The 26,040-nt window shown below is 41.2% G+C and overlaps 1 protein-coding gene across 1 annotated transcript in view; it reads left to right on the top strand.

Moving 5' to 3' along the window:
* The first annotated feature begins 271 nt into the window (after window positions 1-271).
* Window positions 272-26,040, top strand: part of LOC124775564 (low choriolytic enzyme-like) — a 92,380-nt gene continuing 66,611 nt past the window's right edge. Inside the window, exons 1-5 of the mRNA XM_047250397.1 lie at window positions 272-282; window positions 7,284-7,464; window positions 10,320-10,386; window positions 10,816-10,919; window positions 14,121-14,202. Of these exons, the coding sequence (XP_047106353.1) occupies window positions 272-282; window positions 7,284-7,464; window positions 10,320-10,386; window positions 10,816-10,919; window positions 14,121-14,202 (445 nt within the window). The remainder of the gene's footprint in view (window positions 283-7,283; window positions 7,465-10,319; window positions 10,387-10,815; window positions 10,920-14,120; window positions 14,203-26,040) is intronic.

The raw sequence follows: 26,040 nt of genomic DNA, 5'->3' as shown, positions 1-26,040 counted from the left end.
TCAAAATAATTAAAGTAAACAAAACTCTAGAAGTTGTGCACAAAAGCTTCTTATTTGCCTTCCTTTTATAGGAAGTGATAAAAGTGTAAGGCAATAAGGTAACAATAATAAGTTAAAAACGTAAGCATTCATTTATTGTTTATAAAAAATAGAAAGTATCTGATCTGCTGCCTGTGTCTAGGATTGTCTATTTGTAGTCCTTGGAAATGCACAACACTAAAAGTAGAGTTCTCTAGCCTCAGTTTTCATTCTTTAGCAGTGACTGTCCCTAATGCCCTTAAGGTGAGTGGTCATTGCATCTGACTCCCACGCAGCGGACTCGGGTGGGATCCTGGCTGGGTCGGAGATTTTCTCCGCTCAGAGATTGGGAGCTGTGTTGTCCTCATAGTCATTTTCTCATCATGGATACGCAAGTCTTCCACCGCAGCGGCAATTGAAAAGACTTGCTACTCGGTAGCAAACTTTCCGAGCTGGGGAGTCGCGGTCGTCAATGCTATTCGATCATTTCATTTCGGTATTATGAGCCTCGATTTTTGAGCAGAGTGTCAAAAAATTAGAGTCGCGAGGAGAATACTGCTGGATTTATTACAGCATTCAACCCCTGATTACTTGTCGAGAAAGACAACGAACAGTGTATAGACTAAGTTTTTTTTTTATTTAACTATTTTATTTGACATTTTGATTCGATGTATCATTAAACTTATAATGCATATGACTGAGGAAGTCTTAGAAGTTTTCGGTTATTGTTCGATTTCTATGTCTGTTACCAGAAATAATAGCAATAACGAACCGGAAATTGCTTATTTATGATACTGGTTACTTTGAGCGGTTTTAAGAGTCAGGTTAAACTGGAGATGAAGAAACAGGTTCTAACAACCCTACCACAACAAAGTTCAAAATTTAATAATGATTGTGGTGTTGCTCACGCTGCTAAATACTGCATTTTCGGGCAACAACAAAGTTATTATGTGGCAGGTGTCATTGGAGCACAGTTAATAAAGTCATTTCATGTAATAATGAATAAACTAGGCACTCATCTTTTCGTGTTTCCTACGCTGGTCTCGTAAAATCATGGCTCAATCGTCGAAACTCTAATTGGTGAAGATTCCAAGCTCGGATGCAAAGAGGCCTAGGCTTTATTCTGCGATATTCAAAAGTTTTATAGATGTGATTCACAAACCATTCTTGAAGATTACACTTTTGCAGGACAATGTTGGTGTAAAAAAGTAATCAGAACTCCGAATTTAAGTTACACTTTCTTCTTATTGCTTTTGTTGCAATATCACGTAACACACAAAACATCACTTCACAATGCAAAACATGCTTGAAAACAGCTTCCTCACATTTAATAAGCTAACTACAATATGCGTCTTTCCAACATGACGTCCAAGACTTGACTTTCTCAAGGTCCGACTCTCTAACTAACTAATAATCGCTTACGCGCCCAAAAATCAAGAGTTACAAGTACGACAAAGATCATAGTCGCAAAAGAAATAATACACATAAGAGTAATATCATTGCAATATAAACATATCGATGTATCAAAATACCTCTACATTAATGAAATCAAATCTGAATGTTGTCTCAGAAATATGTCAACTACTTTACAGAAACGCAGTAGAGTATTACTGGTATCGAGAGGTTGAGTTGAGGTGCCATAATGGTTTCATAATTCAAGTACCATTACAACACCCCCCCCCCCCCCCCACACACACACAATTCCATGCACAAACTGCATGGGATTGGGTGTCCCAAATAGCAAGATAATAAGGTATGATAAAGCCTACACTCCTGTAAGTAACTTAGTGCTTTGTGGTCAGAGTAAACAATCACTTTGTACAAGAAGATAATTTTTAAATTTGTTGAAAGCCCAATGTATAGCCAAAAGTTCTTTTTCAGTCACAGTGTAAGTCTTTTCATACTTTTGTAATACTCTACTAGCAAATGCAATGGAATGGTGTTCAATATGATCTCTTACTACTTTTTCCTAAAATAAGTGTGCTATTAATCCTGTATCACTGTTGTCAGTCAATAAACAGAAGGGTAAAGACATGTCAGGCCTATATAGAATTCTGCTCTGTGAAAGTTGTTTCTTTATCTCATCAAATGCTTTTTGACAATCAGATGACCAATTCCAGACAGTATTTTTCTTTAATAGATCACATAAACAAGAAGCGTCCATAGCTTGAGTACTGACATACTTTCTGTAAAATCCAGCAAGACAAAAAAAAGATTTTAATTGTTTTTTATTTTTAGGAACAGGAAAATTTTCTATAGCTTCAATTTTTTTCTCTGTCAGGTTCAATCCCCTTTTCTGAAATAATGTGCCCCAAAAATTTCAATTCACTTACTCCAAATTTACATTTTTCTAACTTTAAGGTCATACTCCCTTCCCTTAATTTTGTGCACACCTGTGTTAGCAATTCAAAATGTTTCTTCCCATGTTTTTCCAGAAAGCAAAATATCGTCTACATATACAGTAAGTTTAGACAGTAGTTCGTCCCCCAAAACAAGATCTAATCCTCTAATAAACTCAGCAACAGAAACGGTTAGTCCAAACGGTAGAACACAGTAATGATAACTTTTTCTCCCATACAAAAATGCAGTGTATTTTCTAGAATTTATTTCTAAAGAAATTTCGTGAAAGCCTGAAGTTAAGTCAAAGTTGCTCATGAATTTCACACATTCAAATTTATGAAACAGTCCATCTATGTTTTCTGGATGATCATCTTCTCTTTTCAAAATTTTTTTAAGGTGCCTAGAATCAAGTACAAGTCTAACACCACCTCCACGTTTGGAAACCGCCACCAAAGGATTATTATAATCACTGTTACTTCTTTCGATTATACCCCATGCTTCCATTTTTTGTATCTCACTCTCTACTTCTTTTCTTTTTGCAAAAGGAATACTATAAGGCTTGAGGAAAAAAGGTTCATGATTTTTAAGGTGTAAAGTGCATTGATAATTCCTGACTCTTCCAGGTTTTTCGTTGACAACATCTTGAAATTCCCACAATAAATTTTCCAACTCTCTCTTTTGATCACCATCCAAATTAATTGCTTCCTCTACTTTGCTTTTAACTAGGTTTTCACAATTTTGACCAGAAAAATTTAGCTCAGATTTGTCACCAAAACAGTACAAATTCTCTTCATAGTCTATGATTTTCCTGACATAATTGCAACCTTCTCCACAGTGTATAATAAACAGTTGTGTACACGCAATAATATTGCTTTTGGGTTCACACACAATTAACTTCATCTCACTCCAGCTAAATGCAGCACTTACCTTTAACACCCAGTCCATGCCAAACAATATGTTCTCTTCTAAACTTGGAATAACAAGACAACCCTGCTCAAATTTTACATCTTCTATTTCAAATGATAAAAATACTTGACTTTTGATGACTTTACTGTGTTTGCCTGTAGCTCCTTTTATCACAGGGGCCTCAACAAAATCAACACTGTCTTTAATTTTATTTCTGAATTTTTCTCAAATGACTCCCTGTATCAATGAGACATTCAGCCGCCCAATTGTTTACTTTAGCTTTAATGTATGGACACCCTAATTCACATTCTTCTACTTTTTCTTTTAATGGTTCATGTAACAGGTCATTTTCAATTTTTCTAAAATAACCCACATTATTTTCCTGATCAGTTTTTAATAGCTTCACACACACATTGACACTTTCATTAACATCATCTATGGATACAACAGTTTGAGCAGACAACAGATATTCATTACATTTTACACTTTGCCACCAGTGAGGATATAACCTCCTACAAATTTTAGCTAAATAGTTCCACAACTCTTCCCTATCTGTTTTGTAATTGCAACTGTTCCACAATATTTTTAAAAAATTTTCACCTTTTCCTACAGAACTTGTATGTGGGTTTAAAATACTTCATACTATTAACTGGCACAACATTACAGTCCTCTGCTACATTAGATTGGTTACACTAACTTAACTTTACCTGTTCTTCAGATGCATGAGTGTCCTCTTCCTCATTACTAACCACACTTACCTCATCATAATGCTCACAATTATCAACTTCATTATCACATAGCTTCACTACTTCACTTGAAATAATCTCGACGAATACCTGATACTCACCCACAGCATTAATTTCACCATTACTTACCTCTGTACACTCTCAACAACATCATTAACTTCCATATTTTCGTCAAAATCAAAACTTTCCTCATCATGCATCCTATACACAGTCACATTAAGTCCCATCTCTCTCTCTCCATATAACTTTTCATTTTCATTAAATAACTTATTCAAATCAGAGCTGTAATATTTGCCAGATACTTCAGAATTACATAGATTATCATTCTCTACCCAATTATAAAATTCTGACACAATTGCAATATCCTCATCTGGTTTGTTCTCAGAAGTAGTTACCTTGTTGCTTTCAACATGATTATTTTCTCTTGTGTATCCCAAAATTTCTGATCAAAATTTAAAGTATTAATTTGGTGTTGAACATGAGTGTCTGTTATTTGTGGTGTGTATTTGTTTTGTCTTTCAATGGTTTTATTATAATAATAAATTACATTTCTCCTTCTTCTTCTGTCTGTAAATTCCCAGTCGTTATTGTAGGTCCTATTGTGATTAAATTTTCTCGCCCCAAAACTGCGGACCCTCATTGAGGCGGTCTGGAGTTTTCCTGCCTGTTTTCTCTGTTTGATCTCCAATTTTTTCCCCCCTGTTTCTATTTCCGAAATTTCTATCCCTATTTCTGTCATTACCATTATGATCCCTATTGTTTCCCCTGTGTTCTTCATGTCTATTGTCTCTGTATTTCTCTCCTCTCTCCATACCTGTTTGAATACCACCCCCCCCCCCTGTTGGTGTTCACCATGGTCAAAATTTTGCATATTCCCTCTTTCTAATGCCCTATCCAATTTATCCACATATTTTAAAAATTCTTCCAAGGAATCATCAGGCCCATGAACTAAATCCCATTGCAATTTTTCAGGTAGCCTTCTTTTCAGCGCATCTATTTGTGTCATTTAATCAAAAGGTTTATCTAAATGTATTAATTTTCTCAACTGATCTTTACAAAATGCTTTCATGATGCCCACTCTCCCTCTGAAAATAGGTCCATTTAAAAATTCATATTTAGTCCTCCCCTGTTCAGACTCTGACCAAAATTTGTTTAAGAAGCTTTTCCCAGAATTTGCAAAGGTTTCCCACTGATCGAAATGTTGGTTAGCCCAGGATAGGGCCTTCCCTTCAAGAAATTTTTTGACAAATTTAATTTTTGAATTATCAGACATTCCTGGCACAAAATTGTCCTTACAATGGTGCAAAAAATCAACTGGGTGCAAATTATCACAAGGAAAACTTTTCACTAACAGGTTCGACCATGCTGGTCCACGACTGTAAAAATTCTTGTTAACAACATATTCTTCAACTTGATTTATTTTAATTTTTAATGTGTCTAATTTATTGGTAAGATTTGATTCTAAACTGTCAACCTTTTTCTCAACACTACTGATTGCATTAACATTGTTTGCTTTCAAGTCATCTAATTTTGCATCTAGTGATTCATTTTCATTTGGAAGTTCCTGAATTTCCCTGATTCTGTTACTATTTTCAGCAATGAACTCATTTTCAAAAACAATTACTTTTTTCTCCATATTGTCTACCCTCGATTCTATCACCTTTAGGTTATCTTGCGGTGTATTTTTGACCTAAATTAACTCAGTTTTTATTACATTTAATTGTTTATTCAAATTCTCCCCTAACCTTTCGTCAATTTCAGCCTTCATTACAGATTTTAAATTATTTATATTTTCATTTTGTTTAGTCAAGAGTTTCAGAATTAACTCTAACTTATCAATTTTTTGATCTCCCCCAACTATTTCTTCCCCTGCATTAATTTTATCTATTATTAACTGTTAACAAAAAATGAACCACTAGAAATGACAATACCAAATTACAAAATTCGTTAGAATTTTTGCTTAACTTATAGCTGAAGTCTTCTCCGTCGGAATCCAGTCGCATTGTTTAATTTAAATCCATTGTCGTCCCATTGTTTTTTGCGTCCATTTTTCGTCCTGTGGTTGTCTCCTTTTGATTGTCAGGTTTTTATCGATATTTTTCATAACAGATTCACTATGTACAGGGGATCACAAATTTACCATTGAAGGGTAGCGTGGAGGGTAAAAATCGTAGAGGGAGACCAAGAGATTAATACACTAAGCAGATTCAGAAGGATGTAGATTGCAGTAGGTACTGGGAGATGAAGAAGCTAGCACAGGATAGAGTAGCATGGAGAGCTGCATCAAAGCAGTCTCAGGACTGAAGACCAAAACAACAACATGTACTTTTCCTGAAACACATCTACAGTTAATTTTTGAATATTTGGTGCTGCCTATCCCGGACGAGCCCCCACATTCTAACAACCCTACCACAATAAAGGTCAAAATTTAATAATGATTGTGGTGTTGCTCACGCTGCTAAATACTGCATTTTCGGGCAACAACAAAGTTATTATGTGGCAGGCGTCATTAGAGCACAGTTAATAAAGTCATTTCATACAATAATGAATAAACTAGGCACTCATCTTTTCGTGTTTCCTACGCTGGTCTCGTTGTAAAATCATGGCTCGATCGTCGAAAATCTAGGTGGTGATGATTCCAAGCTCGGATGCAAAGAGGCCTAGGTTTTATTCCGCGATATTCAAAAGTTTTATAGATGTGATTCACAAACCATTCTTGAAGATTACACTTTTGCAGGACAATGGTGATGTAAAAAAGTAATCAGCACTCCGAATTTAAGTTACACTTCCTTTTTATTGCTTTTGTTGCAATATCACGTAACACACAAAACATCACTTCACAATACAAAACATACTTGAAAACATCTTCCTCACATTTTATAAGCTAACTACAATATGCATCTTTCCAACATGACGTCCAAGACTTGACTTTCTCAAGGTCCGACTCTCTAACTAACTAATAATCGCTTACGCGCCCAAAAATCAAGAGTTACAAGTACGACAAAGATCATAGTGGCAAAAGAAATAATACACATAAGAGTAATATCATTGCAGTATAAACATATCGATGTATCAAAATACCTCTACATTAATGAAATAAAATCTGAATGTTGTCTCAGAAATACGTCAACTACTTTACAGAAACGCAGTAGAGTATTACTGGTATCGAGAGGTTGAGTTGAGGTGTCGTAATGGTTACGTAATTCAAGTACCATTACAAGGTATAACCTAAAACCGGTTGTCTCGACGATAACCGGCGCCCCTGTGTTGCAGGCCGCTGCCGCGCCCCTGGCTGGCGCAATCCCTGTTGGCCGCCGCCGCCACAGCCGCCGCCTTCGACCTGCCATTCGGCGTTCCCGACCACGTCAGTCGCACCGGCCTCCACATCTTCCAGCCAGACAACTTGTTGCTAAAAAGTATCACCCTAAGTAATCCAGCATTCACGCACCACGAGGTACAATACTGAAGACACCGAAAGCCCACATAAATCTATTCTGTTTCTCTACTTACTCCGCACGACACGTAGAGTTCTTATCTTCTTCATCAAACTCACTTTAAATTTGAATTATTGTTTCCGGTCTTATAGAGGGCTCACATTTCTGCAGTCCCCGTCTCAAAGATTCCAATGCCTCACTACCTCACACATCCTGGTATCCTTAGCCCAGCGGTTTCCGCTGTCGTTACCTTGTAAATTGTCTGTCTCTCCTTAGATATTAACACATTTGACATGTCCAACAGAACAGATGAACAGATACCACTGGTGCTACAGCTGCCATATAGAACAAACTATTAAGAGAAATTAGGACATTCGGCCGTCTACAAGCACTGAAATGAATCAACGGTGAAGACCGAAAATTTTTGCGGGACCGGGCTTCGAGCCCAGCTGCTCTGCTTCCCTAGAACGGTAGGCTTAGCCGTCTCGGCCATCTGGACACGCTTCCGGTCTGACGTAGCTCTGAGTCTGTCACGTGCTAGTAGCCCCCTTCTCCTTTAGCATCACTGCACGACTGCTCGCAGCATTCGCGAAGTCCCGCAGGGGTTCTGAATATTCTGAATATACACTACTGGCCATTAAAACTGCTACACCACAAAGATGACGTGCTACAGACGTGAAATTTAACCGACAGGGAGAAGATGCTGTGATATGCAAATGATTAGCTTTTCAGAGCATTAACACAATGTTGGTGCCAGTGGCGACACCTACAACGTGCTGACATGAGGAAAGTTTCCAACAGATTTCTCATACACTAACAGCAGTTGACCAGCGTTGCCCGGTGAAACGCTGTTGTGATGCCTCGTGTAAGGAGGAGACATGCATACTATCACGCTTCCGACTTTGATAAAGGTCGGATTGTAGCCTATCGTGATTGCGGTTTATCGTATCGCGACATTGCTGCTCGCGTTGGTCGAGATCCAATGACTGTTAGCAGAATATGGAATCGGTGGGTTCAGGAGGGTAATACGGAACGCCGTGCTGGATCCCAACGGCCTCGTATCACTTGTAGTCGAGATGACAGCCATCTTATCCGCATGTCTGTAACGGATCGTGCAGCCACGTCTCGATCCCTGAGTCAACAGATGGGGACGTTTGCAAGACAACAACCATCTGCACGAACAGTTAGACGACGTTTGCAGCAGCATGGACTATGAGCTCGGAAACAATGGCTGCGGTACCCTGCATCACAGACAGGAGCACCTGCGATGGTGTACTCAACGACGAACCTGGGTGCACGAATGGCAAAACGTCATTTTTTCAGATGAATCCAGGTTCTGTTTACAGCATCATGATAGTCGCATCCGTGTTTGGCGACATCGCGGTGAACGCACATTGGAAGCGTGTATTCGTCATCGCCATACTGGCGTATCACCCGGCGTGATGGTATGGGGTGCCATTGGTTACACGTCTCGGTCACCTTTTGTTCTCATTGACGGCACTTTGAACAGTGGACGTTTCATTTCAGATGTGTTACGCCCCGTGTCTCTACCCTTCATTCGATCCTACATTTCAGCAGGCTAATGCACGACCGCATGTTCCAGGTCCTGTACGGGCCTTTCTGGATACAGAAAATGTTCGAAAATGATTTCTCACGATCTAAGCACCCAAACTGCGTGAAAATGTAATCACATGTCAGTTCTAGTATAATATATTTTTCCAATGAATACCCGTTTTACATCTGCATTTCTTCTTGGTGTAGCAATTTTAATGGACAGTAGTGTAAAAAATGTTGTTGAGGTTGTTTCACTAGAATATTTTTGTAAGAAAAAATGAATAACTGGGAATCAGGGTTTTGACACTTATTGCGCTCTATGCTTGTTGTGTAGCACACCACGTACAATAGACGTGAAGCACAGAGCAGAAACTGACGTAATCTGGTTCCTCTCACAGTTTCTCTGGTGAACTGGTATCTCGGTTGCACTCTTTAGGCCTACCGTGCCTGTCTTGGCAAATGCGAGGACGTTGTATAATAACATATGAACAGTTAAAACATTCATGACACAGGTGATACAATTCGCAAACATATTGGTTCATTACGTTACTTCCTAAGCAAGATTAAGGTGACGTTGCGGCCACTGGAAGGACAGCTGGGAAAAGAAATAAAACAGACATCCAGGATTGGCCAGGAATACCGCTGTAAAACTACTGCAGGCTACTACCCAATTAGCCTCCTGTCTATTAATTAAAAACAAACAGTATTTATAGAAACAATGAAAATTTCAATGTTTAATTCAGGTTTTATTCGAAAATTGTTGATTTGTAACGTGAAAAAATGGATGTTGTATAAAAAATTTAAAAAAAAATCAATAGAAGTTTATCATGTAGTGCTAGAAAACATAACTGCCTCAAAGAAAAAAAAGGTAAAATTTAAAATAAACGCACAACAAAAAATATCAAAAATCGCTTCGGTACTTCGTCAAGCTCATATGAAACGTGTTTCTGTTATTCACAAATAGCTCTCACACTTATAAATAAATACAGAAAACTTTTGCCTTTAATCGTGATGAAAAAAACAATAATGATTATACAGGTTTTTTAATGTTTTGTATGTAAATTGCGCTTACATCAAAAGTAATTGCTTTGGTTATATAAAAGTGGAGAAGTTACACGATCAAGTTTCTCTCTCATACATTCACTTATGTTTCTTTCTCTGGCAATGCTAGCAATACTACCATTAATCCTACCATTTGCTACATCGTCTATGTTCTCTACCAAAAATACCGAACCATAATTGTGGCAAAGCGCCACTCTAGCCAGGGCCCGTCACCTGTGAGCAGACATGTTGATCGGTGTGCCTGTTGTGTGTGTTGCAGGAAGCAGACGAGCCAGGGGAACCCATCTCTGACGAGGAGTTCGCGCTGTCCGCCACCTCTGCCGCAGGTGCGTGCCGGTACTTCAGCCACTTTAGAAGAACACACAGTCATATAAGTATTTTTCCTTTTCACACTCCGTTGTACAATGGAGGAAACAAATTTTAACATTCCTTGCTCTCTGATTTGCAGGTTGCAGATGTAAATTGTGATGTTTCAAAATTATACATCTGCGACAATTCAAGTGTATATTTACAGACATTTCAGTGTTATTTGAGAGGGGTACGTCAAAAACGTAAGCTTGAAAGGTCACCTCCCACCAAAAGAATTTTTTTGCAGTTGGTGGCTTAATTTATTTCATTAAGTTTGCCTAGAACATTTCGAAATGGCGTGGTATACTCCTGGGCCGGAATGTACGGCTTGGTGCTACCTCGCTGCCTGCGCCGCCCTTGGAGTTCGGAACCAGCAGCGCGATGTGTTGTGTTGTGTGGTGTTACAGCGCTGCAGGAGCCGCCACTGGACGACGGCTCCCCGGACCCCATCCTTGCTGCGGGGCTCTTCGAGGGCGACATCGCTGGGGTCTCCCCGGAGGACGTTCTAGAGGTGAGTGGGCGTCGACACAGTGTACCGCCAACCGTCGATCGGAAGTGCAGCACTGTATCCGAGTCAAAACTCGTTGCCTGTGAACATACCAGGCATAAAAGATGGTTATAGATTAACTTCTTGTTGACATCCGTTGGTTAGAGACATTGAGAGATTTGTCACAAAAATAATCGTGCCTTTTTTCTCTTTGCATTGATTTGTTTCTTTTTCATTGTTTCCATTTTTTTTTATTTGCTGCAGTGAGTTGCACTCTTGAGAATCTACTGCAGTTCGAAGACTTGCAAACAAGAGGGAAATCGCTCCTTTAGAAGCACAATAAATGCGAATGTATTACTGTTTATTTAAAAGACTCTGAAAAGTGGGGTTTTGGCTGTCTCATTCTACCTTCCACTGTACCTTCAAGAACGTTTCCAAAAATTTTTGCATGCGAACATACTCGCGCTTTTTTCAGCATGCAACGCACCTCAAACTCCCTCAAGCTCCCCTAAGCACAACTCACTCACATCCAGCAGCACATCGGTGTTAAGTCGCTCATACCCATCCACTCCCAGTCGCCCTTTCTCTCTCACTCTTTCAGCCCAGCTCGTTGTCGTTGTCTCTTCGTGTCTCTCTGTTATTGTCTCCTGTGTTATAGCCACAGTCCCCTACGTTCTGTGTTACTATTAGTTGTTCTCTATATCTATATAGAACATACATGCAACTCTTAGATCGACGACTGACAGAAATACGAGTAAGTCAGTCTGGTGACAGTCGAACATTTTTCCAAGTCCAGCAATGCTCAAAATATTTATGAGTCCAACTGCAGTTGGAATACTTCCACGTCCCAAGACCTAGCAATTATCAGAATTCCTTAAAGTCAAAAGAGAGCCGAAAATATTGCGAAGTCCAAGACTATCCAACTGGTAGAAGTTTTTTAACACCATACGCGACAGTTTCACCACTCATTCCACAAACTAACATGCCTATCTACAACCGAGTCCTGCAAGAGACTGCCTTCTCAAGAGTTGTAACGTGGTTACTTATTCTAGGATTGAGAACAAATGTGTAAGTTGAAATGACATGTTCAATGTCGCAATTTTAGCACAAAAAATACACGCTTTTACGCAGTTTTCAATTTCACAACATAAAAACAATTATCAGGATAACGCATCTCGCCGATATCAAACAGTGAAATAATCCTAAACACAACAATATTAAATATTAACTCTCAGAAAGAATATTAATCCTAAACACAACAATATTAGAGTTTAATTAGAAGTTTTTTTACAAAATTGTTCCTACACGTACATTATCATGTTGGTCAGTACTACGAAAATCTTCCGATTCCGGTTCATAGTTCAGTACTATTTAGGATGACAATCAAGTCTACGGTGGATGGTTAGTTATGTGACAAACTGAACGAAAGATTACCCAAGGCCACTTGAGTTTATAGTGGACGCAAGCTGGTGAACCAACAAAGTTTATGCATCTGCATGCGGTATTTACCTTAAGCTGCGACGAGCTGCCGTCTGCTAGGCTGCTCTCTTCTGCTGAAATTCCTGTAAAACTAATCAAACCTTTGCTGAACTTTCCAGCAGAAACTTTCCCTATGTTTCTCGTTACGCGAGAAAACATGTACTCAGCCCTAGTCTTTGTAGGTGGCGATATGCACGCACATGGTTGGAGCAGGCTGCATATTACAGTGCCCTCTCAGTTCTCTCAAGAACAATTAATGCTCCATTCTGCACTTAACTTTAGTTCAGGGAAGAGTCCCTGAAAATTTCTCTCTTGTCTTACTCATGGCCGAACTGCCTCCCCCACTTGGGTTCATTCGTTCTTCATGTTCATGGCCTTTTTCGACCTATAGGAGCATTCCTCTTATTTTTTGGAAACTCTCTCTACCAATCGCAATGTTCCTTCCATCAAACTGCGTCAAAACTCCAGTTTTTTTTTCCTAGTGCGTTTCCGCCAATCGGACGTTTTGCGCCCATTATAGACGTCTAAAGTACATTGACCTTCACATGTGTCGCACTCGCTGGACACGTGATCGGAATGCGTCACTGGTTTTGTTCGTATCCCTTTGGAATTCCAAAATGCAGCTTTCTAAAGCTTTTTTTCTGTCCCTCTGTAGATGTGCCGCTACATGCATTTCTCCTGCCTGAGTCACCTCGTTGGGTCATTGACTTTCCACCTGCCACCCCTTTAAGTGGTTTCTGTGGTAACCCCTGTGGTGTGCCTTCTCTTCTGCCGTTGTCCCTCTGGCTTTCAAACTAAATCGCCTCACGCTGCTTGTTCCACCTGCTGCTCAAAGACATGCATTATATAGGAACAGTGTGTTAATTAGCATTGATTGTCATCCCTTTTTGCATTACATACTGATAGGCAAATTTGCTCACAACCGCTGAATTACATTAGGTGTCATATTCACCTTCTCGTTGCGATGCATATAGCCCTCATGTAAGGTGCGAATCTGACTTTCATTTATTTTGCCACCTTACAGAGTTTCTCTCTCCTACTTATGGTCACAGTGACCATTTTTCAGTGCCATTCAATGTATATGTTGCTTTAAGACATAAAATTATTTCAGTTTACTTGTATGTTATACAAATCAATTTACAGGGCTATTCATTCAACATCTCATGATGTGTATATAACGTCCCTATTGTTAATATTTTAGTGTAATGCGTACATTATTGATATTACGTTTGGCAACATAAAATATTACACAAAGGCAGGTAGCTTAGTAATAGTATGAAGTAATTATTTTCTCTTGTGTTTAGGAAGGGCAAATCAGCTGCTTTTATGGCTGGGTGTTACTGAGAGTGGGTGAATCATGTCGGAAACCTTTTCACATAAATTACCTGAGTACAAATGGCAGTACCACCAGTGCACTGCTCTTTTATGCCTTGTGTACGTAATACTACCGCCACATGTATATGGGCATATCTCTATACTATGACTTCTGTCACCTGGGTGTATGATGAGACCGATGACCTCGCTGTCTGGTCTCCTTCCCCAAATAACCCAACCCAACCCTCACCTGGGTGTATTTTGTTCAGCCCTGGATCTGCTGCCATAATTAATTACGACTGTCAGCCATGATACCAGTTCTGGATACCTGGTATGAATGGTTTGCCTTCGAGATGAGTGTTTGGAGTCTTTGGTCAGTGTGTTAGCAGTGTCGCAGTGCTGAGACCCCGCTGTGTGGTGTGTGTTTTTCAGGACCCGGATGCCGCCTACCACGACGGATCGACGCGGCGTTGGGAGGGTGGCGTGGTGCCCTACGTCATCTCTGCAGCCTTCAGTGAGTGTCGCCACCGCATGCCGTCTACAGACCGGTTCTTACAGCTTCCGACGCCGCGCAGTTACACAGAGCTTGTGATTCATGCGAACAGTTTTAATGTGTCGATTATAAACAATTTTTACGAAGGCATTTATCCTGCACTCACGATAATTTACATATGTACGCGTCCATTCTGGGAATTAGCCATTATAGATCTGCTGATAAACGATTAAGAACGCGTATAAAACAATGAGTTCTCTTGAAGAAAAGCGTCTACTGAAGCACAGTCAACACAGATTCAGAAAATATTGTTATCGTGAAACACAACTAGCTCTTTATTCATAAACTGATTCTATATTTATAGCTTTCCAGGAGGCTTTTGACACCATCCCTCAAAACCAACTTCTAATCAAATTGTGTGCCTGTGGATTATCCTCTCAGTTGTGCGACTGAATTAGTGATTTCCTGTTAGAAAGGTCACAGTACTTAGTAATGGACGGAATATCGCCAAGTGAAACAGAAATGATACATGGTGCTCCCCGAGGGAGTGTTATAGGCCCTCTGTTGTTCCCAATCTACATAACCGATTTAGGTGACAAACTGAGCAGCCCTCTTAAGGGGGGACGTTAGCGAAAGCGACGAAAATTGTGAAAAATTTGTTATTGAATCTTCATTTACTACACAATGTTTAAATTTCAATTCTTGAACATTACTTTCCAATTCCACTTCTACGTGGGATAAAAATGACAATTAACAAAAGCTTGCAGGGGGCTACGCACCTTTGTTGTTCTGTATTTCCTCATATTATTTATTCTTGTGGTGTTTTCTTCCAGTTTTATGCAGCCACAATGTGGGAATATTTTGGTGCTTAGCAGATCCAGAACTTCTATAAAAGTGTATTCATGGAAAACCACGCAACCAGACAACATTTCTTTAGCGCATAATGCTTGTTTAGTTTTTAACTGTGCTAATATTGGGAGACTATGGACTCTACAGATGGTAGGATTTGATCCAGGACCTTTCACGCTGTCGATATTCGAGGAAACCGATAACAGGAGGCTTAATGCAGCTGACATTATTGTTGCTCAATTTCAAAACCAGGTTAACCTAAGAGGACAAGGAAAGAAAAGACTGCTTGAGGATGAAGAGGAGGATCCATATGGCTTGCTCTAGTTCACTCATATAAGGTAAGGCCTGATACTAACACTGTCAAATCTGTGATTCAGGTTTTCCGAACTTATGTTTTGGCAACTCTTGTACCTTTTCCTCTCAAACCACTGACATTATAGCACCTAAATTCGACGTTCTATTAGTCAATAATGTAGTGAAACATTTTGTGGAAGGAATTTTCATTTTCTGCAGTAGGAAGCCATTTACGTGAGAGAAAAGTCCTAAGATTTGGTGAATTTTTTTCATAGAAATTTATAGAGCTGTAAAAATGTAGCAAAAGAAGATACCAATATTCTGTTCTATAGATACTTGTAATAATGGTATGTCAAACTCTGCAGAAAAATACATTAATTTCAGCTCGTTTTGTGTTGTAGCGAAACAGCGGAGAGTGTGTAACGGATATGATAAGTGAATTGGGGTGGCAATCATTAAAGAATGCGTTTTCCGTTGCGGCGAGATCTCCTCTGAATGTGAAAATACATAGGGAGAAACGATCATCGTAATAAATTAAGAGAAATCAGGGCTCGTACAGAAAGATTGGAGCGTCCATTTTACCCACGCGCTGGTAGAGGGTGGAACGGTAGAAAAATTATCTGAAGGTATTTCGAAGTACCCTCTGCGATTGTGAATTGCAGAGTAGTCATGTAGATGTAGATAAAGATGATAATTAAGGAAATAAATTTACTGACAATGGTGTCAATACTCTCGTAGAAACGTTTCATTCATTAGGAGGACTTTACTGCGAATACCCTTAATTATGAATTTGAATCGCAATTTACTTTTTGGTACTCTGGTGCACGTTATCGTCAGTAATTTAGCATGACGCACATATTTCTCAGTATTGGCGTAATTGGCTTAGTAACCTACAAGTTGTGGCTTGGGAGGTTTGATTTAGTACTGAACCGATGCTGCAGTTCATACCAAAGATTTTCGATGGCTTCAGTCTAGGTCTCTACACAGGCCAGCGCGTCAGTTACTTCGTACTATGATGCAACAGTTGACTGGAGCATAATCACTTTGGCACAGAAAATGTTGTTACAAATGGCTGCCACAGATTAGGAAACAATTCATTGTTGAAGATACTTTCCTTTTGGTAAAAACCAGTACTAAGGGCCTAAACGAGAAAAAAAGGTCCCAGATTATCAAACCACCACCATCCCACCAACACTCGACTTCTCTGTCGCCTCACTACACTCAGATATAGTTCGGCAGGCAGCCGCCGTGTCCATAACTCGCCCACTCGTATTCATACATGCTCGCCAGATTTTCAGGATCCTACTGTACCATAACATCTGAGGTAATTCGGGTCTCTCTTTCCCTCGTTTTAAACGGGGAACATTCCAGAAACTCCCTGTCATACGTAATAACAAGAGCTCTTTTGTTGAGGAGCTAGCTTTCATCGCTGTTGCCAATCTGTTTCTACGCTGTTCCTATCTCTCACCATTATGCTGTAGGGAGGAACTGATGAGTATTTACTTAAACCTCTCATATAAAATCCGATACGAAATTAGCCACACGCAGCTCACAGATGCAGTATCACCACAATCTCTGTTCGGTCGGCGCAAACATGTAGTATATTTTCGTGGACGGGTGTCCTCTGCACATGCAAACCTCTGATAATGGCGGTCGATACCGCTGACTCACTGCAGTGTCGTCGGGCTGCTTTGTGCGAAGCGTACTCCTATATTGGTTTCCACCGTTTGGTCTTTCCCTCCTAGATGGAAACTGTAATTGATATAGCTAGTACATCAAATGTACTAACGAAAAACAATCGCAACACAAAAAACAATTAGTGTAGAAAGATGAAATTTCGGCAATGCATTCTCTAGGTGACATATTTCGGTGATTAGCATTGCAAGATTATATGTTAATGTAAACGCGAGATAAGGCATTGCAAATGTGAAATGCAGGTGCATTAACAATCGGTGTAACCGCCAGAAAGTTGAATGCAAACATGCAAACGAGCGTAATTTGTGTCTTACAGGTCCCGGATGTTAGTTTGTGGGTTGGAGTTCCACGCCTGTTACACTTTGTAGGTCAATACAGGGACCGTTAATGTTGTTTGTGGATGACGCTGGAGTTGTCGTCCGATGATGTCCCATGTGTGTTCGATTGGAGAGACATCTGGTGATCGAGTAGGCAAACACAACATGTCGACCGTAGAGCTTGTTGTGTTACAACACCAATATGTGAGCGAGTGTTCTCCTTTTGGAAAACACCCCCTGGGATGCTGTTTATGAATGGCAACACAACAGGTCCAGTCACCAGACTGACGTACAAATTTGCAGTCAGGGTGTGTGGGATAACCACGAGAGTGCTCCTGCTGCCGTACGAAATCGCACCCCAGACCATAACTCCAGGTGTAGGTCCAGAGTGTCTAGCACGCAGACAGGTTGGTTGCTGGCCCTCAAATAGCCTCCTTTTAACCAACACAAGGTCATCACTGGCACAGAGGCAGAACCAACTTTCATCATAAATCATACAGACCTCCACTCTGCCCTGCAATAAGCTCTCGCTCGACATCACTGAAGTCGCAAATAGTGATGGTTTGGGGCCGGTGGAATGCACACTAAAGGGCGCCTGGCTCGGAGCTGTCCTTGAAGTAACCGATTAGTACGAGTAACAGTTCGTTGTGTCACTGTGGTGCCAACTGCTTTTCAGATTGCTGCTGCAGATGAAGTACGGTGCGCTGGAGCCATACGCCTCATCTGTCGGTAGTACCACGTCGCCGTCCAGTGACGGTCCTCTTGTGACTGTACATTCCTGTGAATGCCAGCAATCACGTACAGTGCCTACATTCCTGCCAAGTCTTTCTGCAGTGTCGCAGAAGTTTATCGTAAACTCATTGCACGACCTCATTCAAACTCAGTTAGCCGGCCGGTGTGGCCGAGCGTTTCTAGGCGCTTCAGTCTGTAACCGCGCGACCACTACGGTCGCAGGTTCGAATCCTGCCTTGGGCATGGATGCGTATGATGTCCTTAGGTTAGTTAGGTTTAAGTAGTCTAAGTTCTAGGGGACTGATGACCTCAGATGTTAAGTCCCATAGTGCTCAAAGCCATTTGAACCGAACTCAGTTAGGTATTGATAATGACGTTTTTGTAACCTTAAAGGCGTTATTGATTAACATCAACTTACCATTTCCAATCTCAAATATAACTAACGCTCATGACCGTTACAGAGTGTATATAAAGCAGACCTAACTACATCCTCGTAGTGGCGCTACTAGCACGACTCTTATGCGACTGGCGCGAAACTGGAATAGACATCATCTTTCAGGTGCAGAAACACGACTACCAACTTTGGTTTACGTCGCACAACTCCTTTGTAGTGTTCCGATTTTTTTCATGAGTGCACATAGTTTCATCTTTAAAACGTCATTAGGTTTCCTGTTACACAAAGACTTAAAAATCTTTTGAAATAAAAGTTTTTAGCTGCGTTCAGTATATGTGCGTTCCATATACAAAGTGCAGCTGTAGATCCTGTGTTGAGAGTTGTTGTGTTATACTCCTTCTTTCCCGTCATCAAGAAATCTCTATTCTCGAGTTATTCCAGATACCATGGTTACCATCTCCAATATATTGGTAAACCGTTTCCCATATTCTGTTAGTTTCGATTCTATTTAAATACTTCTTCCAGAACAAGCGTTCATGAAATTTTGCCATAAATGCGAAGCAGCACGCTCGCCAAGGGATGGAGTCACATGCTTCTCAGCTATTGAGATGGGTGGGAAACGCAGACCTTTGTCTCGCTGGGGTTTGGATTCAAGTGATTAGCAGCGTGAGGTAGAGTGTGCTCAGAGCTGACACCCTGTTCTCTGATACTTCTGAAAGCTCGAATCTTGCACACTGATGGCAGACGATAGTCTCACGTCAAATCATACAGCCTTCGGCGGCTGACTGTGTCTTATGCAATTCTCGGGTTGATGAAGATCTCTCCCGTGTATCTTCATTTGCTCAAATCCGTCTTTAGAACCATTTTAGCATAAAATAAAGAGCTTTGGATGACTTATAATCAAACAACGAAGCAGGGGTGGATAACAACCTACAGGAGGAATAGTATACACAAGAATGGAAAGGAAAATGAGGCCCTGCTAGAGAACCATCAGCTTCACTCTAGAAAAGATACAGACCGAGGTAAGGCAGTGGTTAGCACACTGGGCTCGCATTCGATAGGTCTAATCTCTGTCTGGCCTTCCATATTTAGGTTATCCGTGTTTTCCATAAATCGCTCCAGGCAAATGCCGTCATACAAGTGGTGCATATTCCTTCTATAGGGTGGTCAGAAACTGTCTGAAGAGCTTTCAAGGGTGTTACAGGGTAGAGTGTTACGAGACGCAACTGTTAAGAAAAAAATTTGATACGTAGCGACCTTATAGAGGTGATTAGGATTGGCGTTAGCTAATTAGAATGTTGCACTCGCAAATTCAAGCGGTTCTTAAAACCGAACAAGAGAGCGATAAAAAAATTGGACTTGGGGCGGTAGTAAGGATAGAACCGGTGGCAAAGGCTGAGCAGTCTCGTGCGCCATCATCTACCTCTGTGAGAGTAAATGGCACTAATTGTATTTGGCGGACCTCTTGAATTTGCGCGCACAACGGCCCAATTGACTCGGAAACGGCACAACGTATGGAATCTTTGTCTTATCAGTTATTTCTCAGCACAGCCTAGCCTGAAACACTCTTACAGGCTCTTCAGGTCGGTTCTGACCACCCTGCACAGTCTGAACACACACTGTCGTATTTTTTAGTAAACATATGCAAAATATGTACTAGCGACTTCCCCTCGTGACTGGTTTTAGGCTGAACAGCGCCACACATCTACAAGTTACTGAAAAACACAAATTCGCATAATATTTTTGTACCCTGTGTGGGTTATGGTGTAATGTGTTGTGCTTTCTACTAGGACTTCCAGAAAGGAGAGGTCCTTATAAATACTCCGAATTGTGATTGTTTTGGTGAATTTCGGAGCCATCTGCGTCATTTAGATTTCCATTTATGTAGCTTTTAGTACGCGCATCAAGGACCTACTACCGAGAAATCTTCAATACTGACGGTTACGATAAATCACCGACGAATGTATCGCCACAGATTTTAAAAAAGAACTGGATAAAATTCAGTGTAAAATATTACTTCATCAAAATAGAAAGACGGAAACAAGTTTACAATTTACCTCCGATGTCTTAGCGTTCAAAATGGTTCAAATGGCTCTGTCCTAAAACTAATAATTAATTTTACACCATTCACTCCTGCAATGCTTCCGAGTAGTGTGGTGCAATGGCCGCATTGCAGTCCGGTAGGATACAGAATTTCGACGCTAAGACATTGCCGGCGGGTGTGCCCGAGAGGTTTTAGGCCCTTCAGTCTGGAACCGCGCGACCGCTACAGTCGCAGCTTCGAATCCTGCCTCGGGCATGGATGTATGTTATGTCCTTAGGTTAGTTAGGTTTAAGTAGTTCTAAGTTCTAGGGGACTGATGACCTCAGATGTTAAGTCCCATAAAGCTCAATGGCATTTGAACTATTTTTTTTTAACGGGCGATATCACTCTCTGATGTCAAAACGTAACTGCAGATCAAGGTCGGAATTTTCGCACTTAATACATAAATAATGAAACAACCGAGCTATCTATGCAGTGGTGATGAAAATTGCGATCTCTTTCATTGCTTCACTGTTGTTGATGCGCTATCCCCTTCCAACTCCCCCTTCCTGTCGATTCCCTCGACAGGACTCACCTCAGAATGTATTAAAATCGTCAGTAGATACGAGGGGCGTAAATGAGTAATATAACGCATATTTTCTCGGCATATTTCGCTTCAAAAATTGCGCTATTTTTTATGGGACATGGTCGAATATTCTCTCTTCCGTTCTTTTAATTACATGAAGTTCCGATAGATGGCGGCGCTCTAGGCTACACTGCCTTCAAAATCCGTCTGTAAAGTTTGTGCGCTCTAAAGGAGACCTGTCATTGAGTTTGTTTCGGTATATATAAATGACTTAGTAGATAGTGTCGGAAGTTCCATGCGGCTTTTCGCGGATGATGCTGTAGTATACAGAGAAGTTGCAGCATTAGAAAATTGTAGCGAAATGCAGGAAGATCTGCAGCGGATAGGCACTTGGTGCAGGGAGTGGCAACTGACCCTTAACATAGACAAATGTAATGTATTGCGAATACATAGAAAGAAGGATCCTTTATTGTATGATTATATGATAGCGGAACAAACACTGGTAGCAGTTACTTCTGTAAAATATCTGGGAGTATGCGTGCGGAACGATTTGAAGTGGAATGATCATATAAAATTAATTGTTGGTAACGCGGGTACCAGGTTGAGATTCGTTGGGAGAGTGCTTAGAAAATGTAGTCCATCAACAAAGGAGGTGGCTTACAAAACACTCGTTCGACCTATACTTGAGTATTGCTCATCAGTGTGGGATCCGTACCAGATCGGTCTGACGGAGGAGATAGAGAAGATCCAAAGAAGAGCGGCGCGTTTCGTCACAGGGTTATTTGGTAAGCGTGATAGCGTTACGGAGATGTTTAATAAACTCAAGTGGCAGACTCTGCAAGAGAGGCGCTCTGCATCGCGTTGTAGCTTGCTGTCCAGGTTTCGAGAGGGTGCGTTTCTGGATGAGGTATCGAATATATTGCTTCCCCCTACTTATACCTCCCGAGGAGATCACGAATGTAAAATTAGAGAGATTAGAGCGCGCACGGAGGCTTTCAGACAGTCGTTCTTCCCGCGAACCATACGCGACTGGAACAGGAAAGGGAGGTAATGACAGTGGCACGTAAAGTGCCCTCCGCCACACACCGTTGGGTGGCTTGCGGAGTATCAATGTAGATGTAGATGTGGAAAACCAGAGCATAGCAAGTACTCACAGGCACTTGCCGAATATCTACGTAGACCTGGCGTGAACGAAAGCACAGTTAGTCGTTGGACAAGACTTCTGACGTCATTGCGACGAGGTCACGCAAACCTGTCCGGTCTCCCGCGTACTGGCCCGCCGCACACAGCTGGGACACTTGCAATGTTGGAACGTGCGGACACTCTCATTTGAGATGATCGACGGATCACAGTCAAATACATCGCTGCTCAGCTGGACGACCCTGACGGTAGCGCTGACGCACTTGTCTACCAATTGGGGTACTCAAATGTGTGGGCTCGCTGGGTTCATCGCCGCCTAACTGAATACCGTAAAGAGCAACGAAGGGCCATCTGTGCGGAATTGCTTGTGCGATACGAGACTGGTCGTGACAATTTTTTTGTAGAAATTTGTCACAGACCACGAAACGTCGGTTCATCTCTTTGAACCGGAAACAAAACGGCAATCCGTGTAATGGTGCCACACCACCTCAACTCTCAAGAAAAAGTTCGAAGCCGCACCATCAACTGGTAAAGTCATGGCGACTGTCTTCTTGGGCTCTGAAGGGGCTATTCGTTTGATATCTTCCGCCATGGTGCAACTATGAACTCTGAAACTGTATTGTACTATCTTCGGGATACTGAAGAAACCACTTCAGCAGATTCGTCACCACAAAAATGCAAACGAATATCTTCTTCTCCTGACAATGCAAGGCCTCGTACACGTCTGTACATCCGGGAGGAGCTCACTAAACTTCATTCGACCGCTCTTCCTCATCCACCCTACAGCCCAGATCTCGCACCTTCCGAATTCCGTCTGTTTGGCTCAATGAAGGGTGCAGTCCATGGGGAGCAGTACGTGGATGATGATGAGGAGGTTATTAACGTAGCAAGACGTTGGCTCTGACGTCGACCAGCAGAGCGATAGCATGCGGGCATAAAGGCGCTGCCAGTGAGGTGGCGAAAGACCGTCGCATTAAACGGATGTTATGTTGAAAAAGAGGATTTTGTAGCCAGACGAGTGGGGAATAATAACGTGTGTTGGAATACTGAATGAAACCAACCTGCATACAGAAAATAAGTGTTGCATTACTTATTAAACGGCCATCAATGCTGCAGGAAAAAATCCTGGGCTCAAGTCGTGCTGGTGGTTGTATCATGCAAGTCAGGACCAGCCATGGGGTGCCGAACTTCGCACGTGCAGCGTGGCGAACCGCGGGTGGGCCGAGGCCCGGCCTGGCACTCGGCTTTGTTCGGCACTTCTCGGAAGTACCCGGTACAGCGCCACGTTTCATTTAGCATTGTGGCGCGGCATTTTTCGGTGGGTACAATTCTCTCAGTTCGACAGAATCGTGCTGTTAGCGTTATTTAACCATCGCTACTTGTTCATGATGTGAAGGACATTCACAAGTCCAGTGGTCGTTTGCACAAAGAGAGGCAGTCTAGTGATCTATCTTTGCAATCCTTTAAAAAGACTGGGGATGAGAATTCTCAATTCGCGTAAGCGACAGGTACTGCTCATTTGCTACAAAACGACGTTACAGTACCATACAGAAAGAATCTAAAAATTTCGTTGATAATGAAAGAGCAAAGAATTACAACGATCGACATACGGATTTAATTGTTCTATACATCAAAAAGCATTTTGTGCTAAATATGATGACCTGGAGCTGTTGAAGAATTTGGTGGCGCGAACAGCAAAATTTTTCAAGTCGCTCGCATTATTTCGTGATCAGTTGCAACAGTTTTCAGTGGAACTGAACGAAGAGTACGGATACATTACTGCAAATTATGTTGGTCAAGATAAGGTGCTTGCCTGAAACGACTTTTCGATTTAAAACTCACTATTGTTGAATTTATGAAGGACAAAGGAGTGCAAGGACGAAACTCAGATCGTTTGGAATGGAGTGTAGACTTCTCATTTTAAATGTGCTTGACTGCACACTGTACGCATATGACAGTGAAAGGTAATTTTTCTGTAATTGGATCCTGATGCATTTAAAAAAGAAAGGCACATTCGGAGGAATGCAGTCCAGTTTCATAAGGTCACTGGATTTAAGGAAAACGTCAAGTTTAAAGAATTCATTGTGGCATTGAAAGAATTACAGGGATAGTTTTATAAAAATTTTGAGGAGACTTTCAGTCTTACATCTGTTTCAGAGCTGTTTTTGAGATCGTTTGCCGTTTCAGTTGAAAGTGACACTTTACATATGCAGAATAATTCAAAATTAATTCCAGTTACGATGACAAATATTTTTACATTCAAACTGTCCAGGATGTCTGCATTGCTTTTCTCAGGTAGAGTTTCCAAGTCACCATAATGAGGTTGCAAAACTGCGACAATAGTTCGATGGACATATTTGGGTGAAAGACCTCTTTCCGATTACGAAACTAAGTATGTCACGATTACGTGGCAACTTAAGTGGGAAAGTCTGAGGAATTGTCTGCGTCTGTCTGTATGCCGACAGTTTGTAACATTTAAAATGATATTATGTCTTGAGAGCCCGAAAAATAATTAAATAGCACTGAAAATTTGTTTTGTTTGTGAGCTTTGTTGGTGAGAGATGTGAAATATAAAACCAAGTAGTATGTAGTGCGACTATACTGCCATTTAAATGGCGCGTTCGCTGTAGTCCCCTCTTCCCTCTCCTCGCGTTCAGACAGCGTAGTGTGGCTGTAGGGGAAATGTGAAGCAATGCTGAGCGCTTTCGCATCCTGTTCAGGCACAGCCCGTGAGCCATAACCTTTACCGCTCCTGATTTAAGTGATTAGGTAGCCACACTACAGTATACAGTAATTTAGCTACTGATTCACTTATTCATGTATGTGGTCTAGGTTCCGTGGTGACTCAGCACTCAGTCATTTAGATCCTGTAGCCCGTAGGGAAATGTACGTGTAGGCATACACGTAAGTATGAGTGTAAACAGAAGACAGCGAGCACTGGAAAAGCAATTTTTAAACGTCACATTATGATTTGAATCTTTAATGTGACTTGTGTCATTGTATGGAGCTAGTGAACTCGTTGCTATCCGCCCCAGAAAACCAATGCATTCGATCCATACAGGCATTAATGTTTCTAAGAATACCAGAGATGGAGACAAGTGACAAGTTTTGGAGTTAAGGTGTGGATGCAGAGTTCGGTTCTGATGGGGTCATAGTTTGTAACTATCTGCACCCCTTCCCCCCCACTCAATGTACCTTGTTGTCATCACTATTTCTAACGTGTCGCAGATGCGTAGGATGTAAGTAATAATAAGCAAAAATGTACAAACTTACATAATACGAGGTTCACTCGAAAAGAAATGCACACTATTTTTTTTAATGCATCTTTTATTCTACATGTTTGAAAGTTTTACAGTGTGTATATACAGCCTTTGGGAACAATATTTTCATTTCTCCACATAATTTCCATCCCTCTCAACTACATTACGCCATCTTGGAACCGGCGCCTGTATACCCGCATGGTAAAATTCTGGACCAACCTGTCGGAGCCACTGTTTGGCAGCGTGCACAAGGAAGTCATCATCTTCAAACCTTGTTCCACGAAGAGAGTGTTTCAGTTTCCCAAAGAGATGATAGTCCCATGGAGCCAGGTCAGGGCTGTAAGGCGGGTGTTTCAGTGTTGTCCATCCGAATTTTGTGATCGCTTCCATGGTTTTTTGACTGACGTGTGGCCGTGCATTGTCGTGCAACAGCAAAAAATACTGCTTTTGTCGATGTGGTCGAACACGACTCAGTCGAACTTTAAGTTTCTTCAGTGTCGTCACATATGCATCAGAATTTATGATGGTTCCATTGGCATGATGTCCACAAGCAGGAGTCCTTCGGAATC

This window comes from Schistocerca piceifrons, chromosome 1, assembly GCF_021461385.2.
Source record: "Schistocerca piceifrons isolate TAMUIC-IGC-003096 chromosome 1, iqSchPice1.1, whole genome shotgun sequence".
NCBI classification, from domain to species: Eukaryota; Metazoa; Arthropoda; class Insecta; order Orthoptera; family Acrididae; genus Schistocerca; species Schistocerca piceifrons.
Note: the sequence above shows the minus strand (reverse complement) of the source record. Positions and strands in the feature narration are given on the sequence as shown.